The 16154-nt window shown below is 40.7% G+C and overlaps 1 protein-coding gene and 1 long non-coding RNA gene across 5 annotated transcripts in view; one reads left to right on the forward strand and one right to left on the reverse strand.

Annotated features, from left to right (window-relative positions):
* Positions 1 to 3832: 3832 nt before the first annotated feature.
* LOC135419978 (uncharacterized) lies at positions 3833 to 14216 on the reverse strand. Its single transcript, XR_010433253.1, has 2 exons — positions 14134 to 14216; positions 3833 to 5436 (listed from the first exon to the last, which is right to left on the reverse strand). It is a non-coding gene; the product is annotated as an uncharacterized LOC135419978 (long non-coding RNA).
* Positions 12972 to 16154, forward strand: part of ADCY1 (adenylate cyclase 1) — a 172332-nt gene continuing 169149 nt past the window's right edge. The window contains exon 1 of one of the 4 annotated variants that reach the window (XR_010433200.1): positions 12972 to 14377. Coding sequence is in view for 3 of the 4 variants with exons in the window: in XM_064666872.1 (XP_064522942.1) it covers positions 13709 to 14377 (669 nt within the window). In the remaining variant the exon portion in view is untranslated. The remainder of the gene's footprint in view (positions 14378 to 16154) is intronic. The other 3 variants (XM_064666872.1, XM_064666863.1, XM_064666853.1) reach the window with 3 other exon arrangements.

Consider the following 16154-nt stretch of genomic DNA (forward strand, 5'->3'; position numbering starts at 1 on the left):
CAGCAGGGAACCTGCACCTCCAAGCTGCCGGAAGGAAAGAGAGCAAAGGCCTCTCCTCCTTTCTTCTTATAGTCTGGCTTACGTAAAAATCGTAGGGAATACTGGGTAAATCTGGGCCCTTCCTTGGTTACAAACTGGTCACCAAGGAAGGCCTAGACCAATCTACCACACATGGAAAATCAGGTTTTGCATAAATTATGGATGTTTCACTCCTTGAATGTAACCCACCTGTATTTTTGGCTGTGTTGGTTGCTGGTTTGGTTAGTATTACAGATATTGAGAAGTTCTTCATAATTTTTTGAGCAAGCTACTTGCAGCTTAAAGGATGAGGACCTTGCTCTTCTCTCTGAAGATAACTAGACTTTTGCAGTTATATTCTTCTGTATTAAAAGGGCAGAATAACAGACATAAACCTCAGAGGTGGGGATTTATGTGCAAATGAAAATGAAAAATTCAATGCACTCTTTTCTGACAAGGGTGTCAGCACAACTATTTCTGTCCATGTGGTTATGGCAATAGTACTGACAGTCTCTCAGTTCAAAAGCTACTGAAATGTTGATCTCAAAAAAAGGCTTTTAGATGTGTATTGCTTATGTTAACAGAGAAGAATCTTTCTTTCTCAAAGTAATAGTGACAAACTGAATATAGAAAAAGGTAAATGGTTCAGAGGTAAAGGAGATAAGCAATCTTCGTATATATTCCAAATAACTGTTTTACTGAGTGGGAAGGTTAGTCTTGGTGAGGGCTGAGCAGGAACAGAAAGAGGTTAAATTAGACCACCTTCAAAAATCCTGTACTTCAATTTTGCTTATGTAGATTTAAAAATCTTCACTTTGAAGATCCATTGTACTGCTAAAGTGCTAAGTGCACTGTTGGTGCTACACACATTTTTACACATCTTTCTTTATGTTTATGGGCCATTCACAGTTAGTTGAAAACTAGTGCTTTTGGACAAAATGTAACCTTACCTGGTGCAATGAACAGGAAAGTTAGATGTAACTACTAACTCAGTCACTATTTTTTTCAACTGTAATATAGTTATTTCACAAATTTGTACTTCTGGTAAGTCAAGACTGGATGGCTCAACAGTGGAAGCTGAGTAATTGTATGTGCGGTGTTCCAGGATAACACTCATGACCAAGTAGAAGTACATATGCTGAAAATGTATGATTAAACAGATTGAAAATAAGATTAAATTTGGGATTTAAAAGAAGATTATATAAACCTACTTATGGTAGTCATTTTTCACAATGAGAGTGGTGAAACACAGGAACAAGTTTCCCACAGAGTTGATAGATGTCCCATCCCTGGAAACATTCAGGATGGGCGGGACTCTGAGTAACCTGGTCTAGATGAAGATGTCCCTGCTTACTGCAGGGTGAAGGTTGGACTAGATGACCTTTAAAGGTCCCATTCAACCCAAACCATTTTATAATTCTATGATTCTATGGTATTATTTTTTGTATACCTGCAATAATGCCATAGTTTAATGTTAACAATTTTGTATGAGTAAACAACATTGCAAGTCCTTTTTTACCAAGACTAAAAAAATAAAAATCAATATTGCTGCATTACAGATTTCACATCATTTCTATGAAGCTATGACTTTTTGTTATCCTTTATATTTCATTAGGTGCAGATGTAGACACAAAGGAAGTAATGGAATTCCACCCTTTCACAACTTTAAGCTAGTTACTTATTGCTATGAGTCCTTTGTGTACTTTACATGGGTGACAGTTGCAGTGTCTTAAAGTGAATCTTGGAAACGAGTACATACTTTTACCTGCCTTAGAAAATCTACAAAGAAACCCACAAATAGATCAGTGTAAGCAACAAAATAGCCAGGTGTGAGTTTAACGGGCCATTAAAATAAACCTTTAGGCCCAAAACCGAGCTACAAGAAACAGATGCAAGCTTCAGTGATTCACTAATGATAAGCACGATACCATTTAGCAACCACATTAAAAATACATAAAGTTGTTCCTCTGGCAAAAGCTCCCAACAAAGTATTCTGGTTTCTTATAGGAGACAGCAATGATATTAAATCAGAAGGATAGAAAAAGGGCTTTGTTTCATTTATCGACGTGTTATATCTTTGTGATTAAAATGAGTTATACTATTCCTGTTTGTGACAAATAATTGTGATTCGTGAAACAAATGGGTGATTACATAAAACAAACGGATTGTAAAACTAAATTACACCCCCATAAAGAAATAAAACAGACTCTTACAAGGTCAAGGGGACCTAAACCTCCCTACTATCCTAAGAATAAAATATGGTAGAACTTTAAATCTTTTAGGCACCTGTTGGTCCAAGAACGCATGAATTAGGACCAGTTGTAGAGATAACCATTTAACTTTAGCTGTAAGAAAACCCATATATCAAATACTTAGCAAAAAAACTTTAAAATGTATATGTATATGATATGATTAATATGCATGAGGTAGCTAAGATAAATGCCAAATGTACACTGTAGTAGGTGTGCAGATTTGGAAAACTTGTCCCCATTTCTGTCATCCAGCCAGCTGCTTGCTTTTACCATATAATAAACTCCTATTTAAAAACTTATAGAAACAAGACTTTGTTTATCACACTGTCTGATGTTATGGAGTTGAGTGTGCAATAAGTGGAGACACTTAAAAAGGCAACCAAAAGGCTCCTCAACTTCTGTTTTCTAGATTCGGGAAAAAATAAATTTTATGATGAATCTAACCAGATGAAGTTTACAAATACAAGAAAACCAGAAGAACAAGGTCCAGTACTTCTGGACAAATAGAAAGGAGAGCGCTTTTGGAGCAATCTTCTAGTTTTTATACATGTTTTAGATTTCCCTCCACACAATTCTGCCATGATTCAATATCCCTATTGTTCTCACATTTGCACACAGGATACCAAATTTTGTATTGTCCTTAGACAATGGAATCATCAACTGGAATACAGAATCATGAAGTCATAGAATAGTTCAGGTTGGAAGGGACCTTCAAAGATCGTCTAGCCCTCTGCCATGGACAGGGACACATTCAGCTAGATCAGGTTGATCAAACCCATGTCCAAGACTGCATCTTGATTGCAGTGTCCTGCGAGATATGGAATGTATGTATCCTCACATCAACTGTGTTTACAAGGTGTCAAAATATCTTGTTCTAAACTGCAAGTGACTAAGCTGATCTAGTCAAATTATGTTAAAATGGCAGAGAAGAAAAAAGTAGCGGGTTTTTATTCTAGTGATCTTTAAAACTGAGTTTAACCTGCTAACTCAAAATAAAGTCCAAGTGTCTCATCTTCATTTCTATTTTAAACAAGTTTATCTAGATAAAGATCACATAGTTTTTCCCCTTTTTATTGACTCTACTAGAATACCCCTAGTGTACACTGTAGGTGTATTTATGAAAATAATACCAGCTGAATTACTTTGTATTATGACAGGCATAATAGCTTGTACTCATTACTATAAATGAATGCATAAAACTCTTTAGGTTAAAAAAAGTTCTCCTTGAGGATAAATAGGTTTGGAATGTACAAAAGCCACGTCAATCCATTTCAAATACTGAAATTTTAAAAGGGCACTTCATCTACTGTGTATAATTGAAATACTGTAAAAGGTGAAAAGAAACTTTAACTGTAAAGAGGTCTGTGAAAAATTTCACTGGAATCATAGGAACACAATAATATGAGGCACACACAAGGACGCTACTGAACAAAAAAATGTTGTTCAGACATGGTGAGGGAATATATCTAGTGTGGTTCACATTTAATTTATTGTAATTATTTTGTTGGTTTAATTATGAGGATGAATAAAAATGGAGGAGAAGTAATACTGAACATCTGCAATTGACATAAATTGCAATATATTTAAAAGACAAATAATACTTCTGTGTAAAATGCAAAGGATACAAATGCAGATTATAAACTTCATATTATAAATTTCAAAAGCTATGCTATGAAATAATTTCCAGGCAGAATATTTCAAAATTTGTGAAGATCAGCTTGATACTGTACTCTGATATTTGCTCATGCATGCAAATTTTCACATTCTAGGTCAGATCTCATGAGTGATCTAGGCAACCAAATTAAGAATCTAAACACAAGTTACAGTCTCCAAATCTCCCATTCAACTGATGCATAAAACTGGAGTGCTAAAATAATGTTTCCATACCTCTTTTCTTTTGGCATATTTTCTAGAGACCCAGGGTTTTTACCTGTTTTTTCAAAACTACAAGTTCTGAGAATACTGGTTTTGACGGAGTTAAGGGTTTTCCTGTCACTGAAGCTATGGGTATGAACAGCTAGCACCTCTAAACTAATTGGTCCTTTAACTGTTCTGTAATCTCATGAGAAGCTTGTAACACAGCTAATCCTTAAGGATCAGGTGTATCAGAAAATGCAGCTATACTTTTGTATTTTGCAATCATTAGATATATTTCTTAGGGCAGATCTTGCATTGTCCAATCTGCTTTTTCTTTGACAGACTGAATTATTTTAATTTTTCTCTTTTAATATGATGTAGAAATTGTAGGAGACAATTTCTGCTCATATTAATAACCTACCACTTGGAACGGGGTTGCACCAGAGTGATTAACAGTCCCTTCTCCACATACGTCACAGAATTGCAGCATCACAGAACATTGAGATTGGAGAGGAATTGTGGAGGTCATATAGTCCAACCTGCCTGCACGGCCAACCAGTGCCAGTTATCCAGGACTATGTCCATGTGGCTTCTGAATATCTCCAAGGACAGAGATTCCACAATCTCCCTAGGCAGCGCGTCTCAGTGATCAGTCATCCTCACTGTAAAAAAGTGTTTCCTGATGATCAGAGGGAACTTCCTGTGTTTCAGTTTGTGTCCATTACCTCTAGTTCTGTCACTGGGCACCAGTGTAAAGAGCCTGGCTACATCCTCTTTGCACCCTCCCTTTAGATATTTACAGACATTGATAAGATCCCCAGAACCTTCTCTTCTCCAGGCTGAACAGTCCCAGATCTCTCAGCCTTCCTTCACAGTCCCTTAGCCATCTTTGTGGCCCTCCACTGGCTCTCTTCCATACATCCATGTCTGTCTTGTACTGTGGAGCCCGGAACTGGACATAGGACTCCAATGAGGCTTCACCAGTGCTGAGCAGAGGTTTTTCCAGTGCTTCCCAAGATACCGTTATTCATCTTTGCCATCTTGCCATATCACTGGCTTATATGCAACTTGGTAGTCACCAGGTCCATTTCTGCCAAGCTGCTTTCCATCTGGGGAGTCCTGGTTTGTAAAACCAGTTTTACAACCGGTTTGTAAAATGGTGCATGCAATCCCTGCACCATCAGGAGTGGTACTTGAGTTACTTACATCCTCAGAAAGAGCTTTCATCATTTTTTGGATTATTGCTGCTACTTCTTCCCATTAGGTCCCTGAAAAAATTTCCCTCAGGCTCTTGCAGAAAAAAAATTACCTGCAGGCAAGAATTTTGAATGCTTTGTCAAAGAGCATTTCTCTTCAGTGTTTCCTTGGTGGGTGAATCTGTCTTGTGGACACACAGACCGCCACAACCACCCTGCTGACTGCAGGGGCTGCTGCAAATCTCACTGAAGAGGTCTGTCAGTCACATATACACCTAGAATGTAAAGGCCCCAAACTGATCAGCTAGGCATAAAATCCCATAGAGTTGACAGAAAATATCCAGTCAGCTTCCTTAACATCTGGATTCAGCCCTGTAGAATAAGTTACCACTGAAATTTTTCTTAGACAGTGCATTGCGCAGAGCTGGCCACCATGAGGTGGAATTCATCACTGGGCATTAAGGAGCAGTACCTGGGGCTAAAGGAAGTGGCAGGTCACTGTCAGCTTTCAGCTTCAATGGGTTTGGAGTGAGGCCAAAAGAATATCTCAGTGTGGACAAAACTGTAAAACGTGATTACAATAATAAACGCAGGTTTCATCACTGCTATGGTAGTTGAAAAAGCCCAAAGATTTTTTATTTTAATGTTAGTTTTGACTTGCCTTCCCTAAAATCCTTTGGAAATCTTTTAGAAAATCCTTTGGAAAAATACATTTGTCCTTTAATGTCCCCCAATACCTTTTCAGTAATCTTGCAGTGACCTTTCTCCCACTTAACTGGAGTATTTAAACTGACCAGACTACCCATTGACTTGCTAAACAGGATTAGGGGGAGAAAAATAGCACTTAAACTTGTTTAGAGAAGTGAGACGTTTTTCAGACAATAGGATAAGACCCAATCTATAATAGATGTAGTCAGGCTTGTACAACTCAGTCTAGAGTTAAAAGCAATGGTAAACTTTCCTTAGAGTAATGCCTTTCTCTGCTTTAAAGTGCTATCAGAGCTGAGGAGAGGAAGCATTCTCAGGGATTAACTGCTAAATTGCTCCAAAAATAGCTGAAGTATAAAATATAAAATTAATTTTTTTGGCAAGCAGACATATTTAAACTGCTGTATTTTTTATTATTTTTGCAAACAAAAGTTGTGAGCATAATGTCTACTTTAAAATAAAATCTAATCATGGTTTTTATTTCCTTATGAGTCTTGTCCAACTAGAGATATTCCATATTTGATGAGATTCATAATTTCACCTCTGGGTTTTTAAAGAAACAGCCTCATTTTCAAACATAAACTTGACTGGTAAGAAAATAAATTATTTAGAAAGTAAACAAAAACACAAAAAAACAAATGAAGATTGTATGAAAGGTATAAGGACTGTATGAAATGTATGAGATGTACTGTTAGTAACATCAACCTGACTACATAACTCTCAAATCATCTCATGAGGAAAATGTAAAATCTTTCCCCTTTTTGTCTTTTTTTTTTTCAAAAAAAAAAGGAAAAAAAAAGAAAAAATCCTATTTCTCATTTACAAACATGCACATTCACACGCACACACAGAGATATACACATAAATACAGGAAACCCTGTGACATCTGGGATTTTTCTTAAGGCTCCTACTTTTGCATCAGCATAGAAAAAGTTGTGTTTCCCCTAATCATTACTAAGAAAAATAACACTTATATCCTAAAACTCCTTTTGAGTACGCCATCTCTCTTTCACACCTTCATTCACAGTGTGTAAGCAGGGAGAAAAAAATTAAACAAGAAAAGAATTAAGTTGCTTTAGTAAGCTGAATTTCCAGTTCATCTATTTATAGTAGCAGTGGGGCATAAGCTAAATAGCATTATGCAGGTTTATGTAAATTGTTTAGGATGAAAGGGGAGCACAGGTGATAAGAAAATAAATATAGCATTGAAGGCCACCGGAAATCTGTCTTAGTGTTGAGCGATAGTCTGACTAAAGGAATAGTAAACACTCCACAGCATCTTTTTGCTTTTAACACCCCATAGTTGTAACCTTAAAGGGAAGGGTAGCTCCATCTTGAGGATTTAAACTCAAAATAGATCCAGTAACATATGTCCTGTTAATTTGACCTAATTAGTTGTTGCTAGTTGAAGGACTTACATGAAGAATCTCATTATATAGATTAGAAATAAAACAGAGGGAATCTTGGCCCTTGGTGGAGATCAAGTGGAACAGCAGTTTAATGTCTGATACATGCTGGTACTGACTACAAATGTATTGCTTTGTCTGTTGTTATTAAATTCATATTGTCAGTGTACTTTTCACTCTTTGACAAGAGGCTCTGCAAATGAAAATATGCAGGCTTTTAGAACACTTACTCAGGAAAAACTCCCAAATGAAACTAGTGTGGAGTACTGTCCAAATCAGAAGTCCAGAAGGGAGTCTCAGGTCTGGCACTTGAAGAAGCTATTTACAGAACTTCTAATGAGTGAACTGTGATGGAAAGTCATAGCAGAGCACACCCTGAATATTAGCTAGAGTGAAAACTTGCCATAATGAAAATAGATGTGGGATTGAAAAAATCTTAAACAATAGATAACCTTCATTTAAAAAAAAAAAAGCTGTTTACTAAACTTTCCATTCATAAATAATAATACCATGCTTTAGCATAAGTGATTCAAGAATATGTGTGCAGTATAACCTAGAGATAAGCAAAACAGGAGAACTGAACTGCTGAATATAAATTACTATTTAATTTTTTTTAATGGCTATATCAGAAATGTGGAGTGAACTGTGTAATTCAGCCATAATTTCAGTCTTTATTTTTGCTTACAACTTGCCTTTTCCTTTCAAGGGATTCAAGGGATTACACTATCCAAAATATTTGTCCTTATACACACTCTGAAATACATCTAAACTACATTTTGTAAGGCAAATAAGAACACTATAGGCTCTGAACAGAGCCATGCTCTTACCTTAGAAAATGGAAATATTAATAAAAAGAGGAGCAGAAGTCTTTCTTGTGAAATAAGCATGGTTATAATATCAGGGTTAATATAGCTGCAGTGAATATTAAAACATCCTTTGATTTCCTGAAACAAGATCAGATTCGTATAATGTTTTTAAACAGTGCCAGCACACTGATGATAGATATTTGCAGAACTCCTAGAATGACCAATGCTTGACATTGGTCTCAATTTTACTGAGTTCATTTTACAGCTAAAGGATTTTTGAGAATGCTTTAGTCAATCGGATCATCTTCATAACAAAAATTCCCACTAAATCTGCTAATGGGTTTGGGAAATCTTTACTGTTCTGTTGCAGGGACAACTCCTAAGATGTTGGGGGAGAAAGGGTGGGGTTTTCTGAAATTTTTCCTATATAGTAGTCATTAGACAGCTCTAAAGTTAGATGAAGAACAGACAAATCAGAGTTGATGCAGTACTGATGGGGAAAATGAATGACTGGTTAAAAGCTGAAAGGATCCAGCTGACCTGCTATAAATCCATGCTGGCAGAAAAGCACGTTGCTTGCTTGCTTAAGAGATTCATTAGTATTAATATGGAAGTTCAGTAGGTCACAGAAGTCTCATGCTCTCCTGGAAGGCTTAGAATAGAAGAGAGAGGATTCAAATGCTCCTAATGTCAATACTCACTGCTCTGCAGAGGTCTGGAGAAAACCCATCCCATTCTCTGCTGTCAAATTAGCCACTGTAGCCATTTTATTTTTTGATCAGATCTCCTAATTGCTTCAGCAACAGTCTTGTCTGACAATTGACTCGAGATCAAGGCCTTAATGTAATTTTCTTCTGGTCTAATTTTTTTTTTTCCAACGGATTACACAATTAGATAGACTACTATACAGATAGAGTTGTGACTAAAATAATCTCAGTTAAAAAACCACCGTGCAGTCCAATTGAAACTGAATAAACAAACCTGTTCTTGTTAGACCTGAGCAGAACCAAGGGCACAGGTTTGTCACTGAGTGATTAGTATTATAGCCTAAATTTACTCTTGAAGGACTCATTTCTGTTTTCTAAAACTGGTTCTTGTATGAAGAAGCACAAAGGAAAAGGTAAGACCAAGAAGTGACTTTGGAGAACAGTGGTGAGGTTAGATGCTAATGTTTCCTAATGACTAAATTTGTAGGTTTTGTAAGGCTTTCACTTACTGTCAGTGGGCAAAGTTTATTTCAGCTCTCTAGTAGAAATGCTCTTAGTTAGGTGAATTCAGCCTTGCAGCTGAAGTTGTTTAACTGTGGAAGTGGTATGCATCAGAACTGTCTATTTTGTTTCTTCCCCATGTAATATAAATCAAACTTTAAAATCACAAATAATTTTAAGGAACAGTCATTATGATGCTTATGAGACCTGTTCAGATAGTATTTCAGTAGTCTCAGAGAAATCTAGTCTACGTTTCTTGAAATAATATTGTGAATGGAGTCCCCATATTGATTTCAGATGAAATCTGTGCATGATTTGGAAAAAACATACTTTCATTTTTTTTCAAATTTTTCCTCAAAATCTAGAAAAAGTGGTGAATCTATTTCGGCCATCCATGAGAGAAGGAAAACACTGCTGAATTTTTATGTTTAAACCTGGCCATTCCTACCACTTTCTGCAGGACCTCTTCTGTCCTGCTTTTCTCTCACTAGATACATTTCTGTGGTGGCATTAACAAGCTGTGCCTGCTAGAATGAGTCTGCAGAAATTTCTCAATAGCTTTATGCAGAGTCCTTACTCTTACTGTCAGAGACGGTGAGAAGAAAAAAGATTTCTGTCCCTGTCTCAGATGATAAAGCATGGCATTCTTTTACAGGTAGGCGATACTAAATATGGGTAAAAGATGAAAATCTGTGCAATCCTTACTCTGATAAAAAACACCGCAAGAAGAAAATTCTATTGATGCAAAGTTTTCCTTATGCTTAATTTTAAAATTGTCATGAATCTGAAGAGCTTTAGCTTTATGAAAAGTATTGCTTTTAAAGATGATCTCCAGCCAACACAGGAGTTAGTGGGTGCTTGAAACTCTTGGAGGTGATAAGATACAAAACCAAGTACTGAGTCCAGTAAAGTAAAACAAAATGGACAGTGAAAAATAATTATTAAATGGAGGACCTACATACTCAAAGTAAGTAAAAATAGGTGTTCTGAAACTCTGAGTAGCTCTGTAATTCAAGACTATTACTGTGATCCAGGAAAAGTTAGTGAGACTTTTGCTTAGTGTAACATAGCTCCGTATACTGCCCAACTCTCCATGAAGAATTGTTTTCCACTTACAGTGACTCAAACAATGAAGACAGTCTGCCTCTTAAAAAAAAGGACTGAAAAACAGATGTGTTTTGCAATGCACAAGATGATGAAGCTAGGCTCTAATCACTCCTTCCTTACAATACTACATTTATTTCCAGATTAGTCTCTAATTAAAAATGCAAGAGTATGCAATAGGAAGAGCTGACTTGGATGTGGTCAGCATCCAGAACTTTGAGGGCATTAAATATCAAAAGCAACCTTGTATCTACCTTAGAAATGAGGCAGAAGTGCACTACAGACCCAAAGTGTTGCTCATGGTTCAAAAAAACCCAACCAAGTTACTGTCATCTTCAGTAGATAAGCTTGGTCAGAAAATATGGTAGTGTCAAGTGCATTTCAGTAGTGTTATAGCTGGTTATTTGCCTTAATAATATATCTGTCTCAGACAAAGGTTCTGAGGTTCCCTCTTTATATTTGTAGCATCAGGTGCTAAAAATGAGGCTTTTCACTATGTAGAATATGGCGAAGTACTTGTCCTGCGATGTGAAACAGTGTATAAAGGATGGAAGAATTTCGTTAATCACTATTTGGCATTTCCATACTGCTACAGTGTCTAAGAAAGATGAAGCTTCAACAGTTCATTGCTTCCCCTCAACCAGATAAGAATAGAGATGTATGAGTCTCGTACACATCAGGCTTCTCTGCTGTATGTATGTACTAACTAACCCAGACTGAGGTTGTAAGAAGCATGAAAATAATCTAAACTTCAGGGTGCCTTGTAGGGAATTACCCTCCATTTCCCCAGTAGCAAGCTGAGAGCCAGAAGAAAGAAATGATAACTGCTAGCATGATAACTCTTTCGGTGGATAGTTCCTAGGGCTGGGCAACTAGGTGCCACCTCTTATGCAGTGTGAGATGTGAAATATTAATTTAACCCTCAGGATATATGAGCTCAAGAGAAAGCTGAGGACAGGTGAAAATCTAACAGTGTGTATTTGTCTAATATATGTATGACTGAAGTGAATTTATGCACCAGAGTGAACAAAGAGATTAATTTTATTAAGCTTTCCAAACACACTAGAGATATAGCAAAATAAAGGAAGCCTCTGTTTGTTTGTTTGTCAGATTAATTTCATTTCAGCTATGCATCCTGTTTTTACTACTCAGGCCAGCAAATCCAACTCCTTTACTTTCTTCTTGAAGGAAGTTACGAAAGTCTAAATATCAGCTATCTTTACAGTTCTGCGGTGTTTGACGGTTTGTCACAGTTTACGAAACCACCATGAGTTGCATCCCATGAAAACGGAGTGAGTAACAGTCATTGTCTCAAGTGTGGAATATTTTGAATCTGTAACAAATTCCAGCAATGTTGATTCATTCCCTTTCCTAATGCGTTCTATTCACATTCAAAAGAATGACAGCATATTGACTATGTAGGGCTAGGACTAATATAAAATACTAAAATACTAATATGAAAAATATGTTGCGTTAGATTACACTTTTTAAAAGCTACTTTACTATCCAGAAGTAAAGCACCAACATCATTCATAGGTATAACAAATCTTAAAGAATCACTGCCTACTGTCGATCTTAAGGCTTTTCAGCCCAAATCTGGAACCAGAACCTGACATCACTGACACAAAACCCAGATATTAGATCTTCAACCTACCCAAGATAGTAGGATTCTGCTTTGATTCTGGAAAGTATTCCTGCACTGCCTTTAAAAAGCTAAATATTCGTAATCTTTTATTTTGACATATTCCTAGTCCTGAATTTTATAAATGCTTGATCCAAAGCCAAAATTAAATGCAATGGTTACAGAAAAATATATTGTAGTGTATTCTTTGGTGCAACTTCGTAATAGTGGTATGTGGTAGCAACATTATAGGCAGAACTAGAGGGTTTTTTTCAAAAACAACACACCCAAGTTCTTGATAGCACCATCAAGTACAATTTTGTGGGGGATGATATTTTTCTCCTGTCACAAGAGTAGCCTTCAACAACCACTGACTGATTTGTACTCCCAGACAGGTAGAAGTGCTCACAGAAATGTGTTTTCTTGAAATTTTTCTCATTCACTGCACTTTTTCCAACTGCTTCAGAGTCTAGGAGACAAAACCACTAACATCAGAATATTTATTCATGCAGATAAGACTTTATTTCTGAAAGGAAGCAGGAGTCGCCTATGTTTATAAATGTATATGTATTTTTATATATTCACATATGTATGTATATTTACATGTATTTCTGTGTATTCATATGTAGATTTTGTACATTTACGTATAAATATGTATATGAATAGCTGTCAGGGCTGTCAGCCAGCCGCCGAAGCCCGGTGCACCCGGTGGGCCGGCGGGCCCCGGACGCCCGGCAGGGGGGACGCGAGGCGCTGCGCAGGGGAGGGCGGGTCCCCCCGCCGACCCCGAATTGCGGAGCCCCGGCGGGGACGTGTCCGGCTTCCCAAGCGAGCGGCGCGCAGGCGCTCCGCAATTGCCAGCCCCGGTGAGATGCTCTCGGACGTGGGAAGGGGATCGCCCTGCCTTTCCCTGCCTCCTGTTTTCTTTCCGGTCCCTCTGCGCCACTTTTCCTCCAGACCCCTGGCTGGGATTCGTTACTATTTTTTTTACTTTGTCGCTATTTTTTTTTTTAATGTTGCCCGCCCCAGGGGAACACGTTTGTAACCCGCTCTCTATAGCTCCCGCTCCTCCAAATAGCGTTATCTGAACGGAGATCCGCCTGTTGATTATCCCCCACTCCCCTTCTCTGAGCTTCCACCCACCCTTTGCCCCCACCCCACTTCCGTTTGATTCCAAACCTTCGGATGGTGTTTTGGTGTCATTAGGAGATTAACATCCCTGGAGCACCAGGGGAGGAGGAGTAGGAGGAGGAGGAGGGTGGAGGGGAGAGCGAGACAGCAGGCAGGAAGGTTGGCACATTTACACGAGCGAGGCTCTCCTCCCGACGTCCCAGCCACCCTCGGCTCCTGGGTGGCAGCGGAGGGGGCGTTTGCCGGCGCGGCGGGTTGCGGACGGCGGCTGGCGGGTGCGCCCGGGACCCGCGCCCCCGGAGCAGAGGGCTCCTGAGCGCAGCCTCCCCCTCTTTTATGAGCAGCGAGGCGGCGGAGCGGCAGCGGGGGACACCAGGAGGAGCATTTCTTCCCCCGGGTTTATGAATGGCACTGACATGGAGGAAATACCGTTTCAGAAAGTCAAGACCAAGAGGAAGAAGTGCTGCCACTGCTGCTGCTCCCCGCCAGCTGCTGCGGCGTCGGGAGCAGGAGCCGGGCTGGGAGACCCCCCTCCCTTGGTGCTGCTGGATGCCATCGCCTGCGAGGACGAGTTTGACTGCAAGGAGCTGGAAGCTCTCTTCCAGAGCTACAACCTGAAGCTGGAGCAGACGTCCACCCTCAAGGCGCTGGCCGTCCTCATTGTGCTCACCGCCAGCCTGGCCCTGGTGGAGCTGCTCTCCGGCCCCAGCCTGACCATCTCCAAAGGTTCGCACCCAGTGCACTGCATCATCTTCCTCTCCCTCTTCATCGTCACGAATGTCAAGTACCTGCAGGTCACTCAGCTGCAGCAGATCGTCAAGCTCACCTTGCTCTTCAGCTTCACCTTCTCCTTCCTCTGCTGCCCCTTCTCGCTCGGCGCCTACGGCATGGAGCCTCCCAGCGCCCCCGAGCAGGGCATGTGGCAGCTCATGCTGGTAACCTTCGTGTCCTACTCACTGCTGCCCGTCCGGACTCTGCTGGCCATCGTCTTCGGGCTGGTGGTGTCCGTCTCCCACCTCATCGTTACCGCCACCTCCGTCAGTGCCAAGAGGCAGCGGCTCTGGAGGACGGTGAGAGAGGCCGGGCCGGGCCGGGCTGGGCACTGCAGCGCCGCACGGCTGCGGGGTGCCTACGCGCCGGGGGGAGGGAGGGCAGAGAGACGTGGAGCGGCCCGGGGCGCGGCGGAGGCTGCGCGCCCCCCGCCCCGCGCCCCCAGCCCGGGCGGCGGCCGAGGAGTGCCCGGGATGTCGCCGGCGGGGAAAGGGCGATCGCGCACCTGTGCCTCGGGCGGCTGTATCTATAGTTCCCCAAAGTTTTCGGGAGGCAGGAGGGAAATAGGTCAGCTCTGGAGAGACAGAACCTCTAGGCTTTGTCTCTCCAAGGAAAATCGGGAAGAGGGTAGTGGAGCCAGCTATACCGTGCCCACGCTTGGGGCAAGTTCAGAGCACCGCATGCACAGTCGGTGCAATACAGCCCGTTATCAGTAACACCGCTTGGCTTGGTACAAACTTGGTACAGACAATAAGCTGCGTGTGGTAATAATACTTCCATGGAGTTGGCTCGTATCCTTGCTGTCTTTCTCAGCCATGGACCCTTCATGCTCGTACACACCCTATCTACGGGGAGGATTTGAAGACACTATCTGAAATAAGTGGGACACTCACACAGGGAACCCCACATCGCTGCTCTCTCAGCAAGCGGGGCATTCCCCTTTCAGCTTTCCCAGGGCAGCTGCTGCCTCCTCTCCACAGTCATTACCTGCTATGGCAGTGGACTTCCTAGCCGTTCCCTTTCCCCTCTGAATCAATCCAGCAAAACCTCCCTCTGCAGCAAGTATCTTTGGAAACGTGCTGCTGCACTCTCCCCTCCTCCCCGGAGGAGCTATTTATATCCCTGCAGGGCTTTCTCCGGCTCTCGTGGCCTGATGGGCCGCACTGGCAGGGGGAGGATGGGGAGATGAGCGTATGGGAAACGCTGGGGCTGACAGTTGGAGTTTGCTACTGAATGCTCTGTTATGTGGTGCCTCTGAACCACTGGGAGAGAGAAATTGAAAAATTTTTCTCTCCTTCCTCACATGCATTGATTATGTCTGCCCTCAGGGGAAGCACACAGGTTCTGTGATCTAGATTGTTGTTAAACAACAATTTAATGCATAATTGAAGTACTTAGTACATTACTTCTGCAGAATCCTGGTATTATTCTCCATGACTGTGTAAGGCTGTGTTGTGATGCTAGGACGCACAAGACTGGCATGGGCACAAACACTGGCATAAGCAGGATTGTACACCTTTGTGCCCAGAACCGTGAATTCCTGTCTTCTCCTTCCATGCTCACACAGACACACACACCTCAGTGTGACATACATGCACAGAACAGAGATATACAGGGACAATCTCTGAGCTGGGTTACTGAGACAAACAGGATTATTCATGGCTTCACGCTGCTGAGCTGGTGGACAAAATAAATTGTATATTTTGAAGGAGAAGAGAGAGATAAGCCGAGCTTTATGATTTACCCAGATAATCTGATGGTCTATTTTTAAATATGTGATTTAGGGTTTCCATGAGAGGGAGAGCTGATGAAATGCAGGAGCGCTGAGAAGAGCCTTCCTTAAAAGCATTCAAAGGGATGCTAAAAGTGCTAGAATATTCTTTTTGAGTAGAGCTGAAGATAGCTCTTTTTACTGGAGTACCAATTAGTCCTTATGGGAGTTCTGGCTATCCTGTCTCCCCTGACACACAGGCAGATTTTCCTTGATGCTGAGCTGCAGCTCAGTGTGGCATCTGCTGTTCTAGATGAATAACATGAAGAAGCTGACAATAATGTCTGCTGACTAAATTATCTAAC

This window comes from Pseudopipra pipra, chromosome 1 (assembly GCF_036250125.1).
Source record: "Pseudopipra pipra isolate bDixPip1 chromosome 1, bDixPip1.hap1, whole genome shotgun sequence".
Taxonomy (NCBI): Eukaryota; Metazoa; Chordata; class Aves; order Passeriformes; family Pipridae; genus Pseudopipra; species Pseudopipra pipra.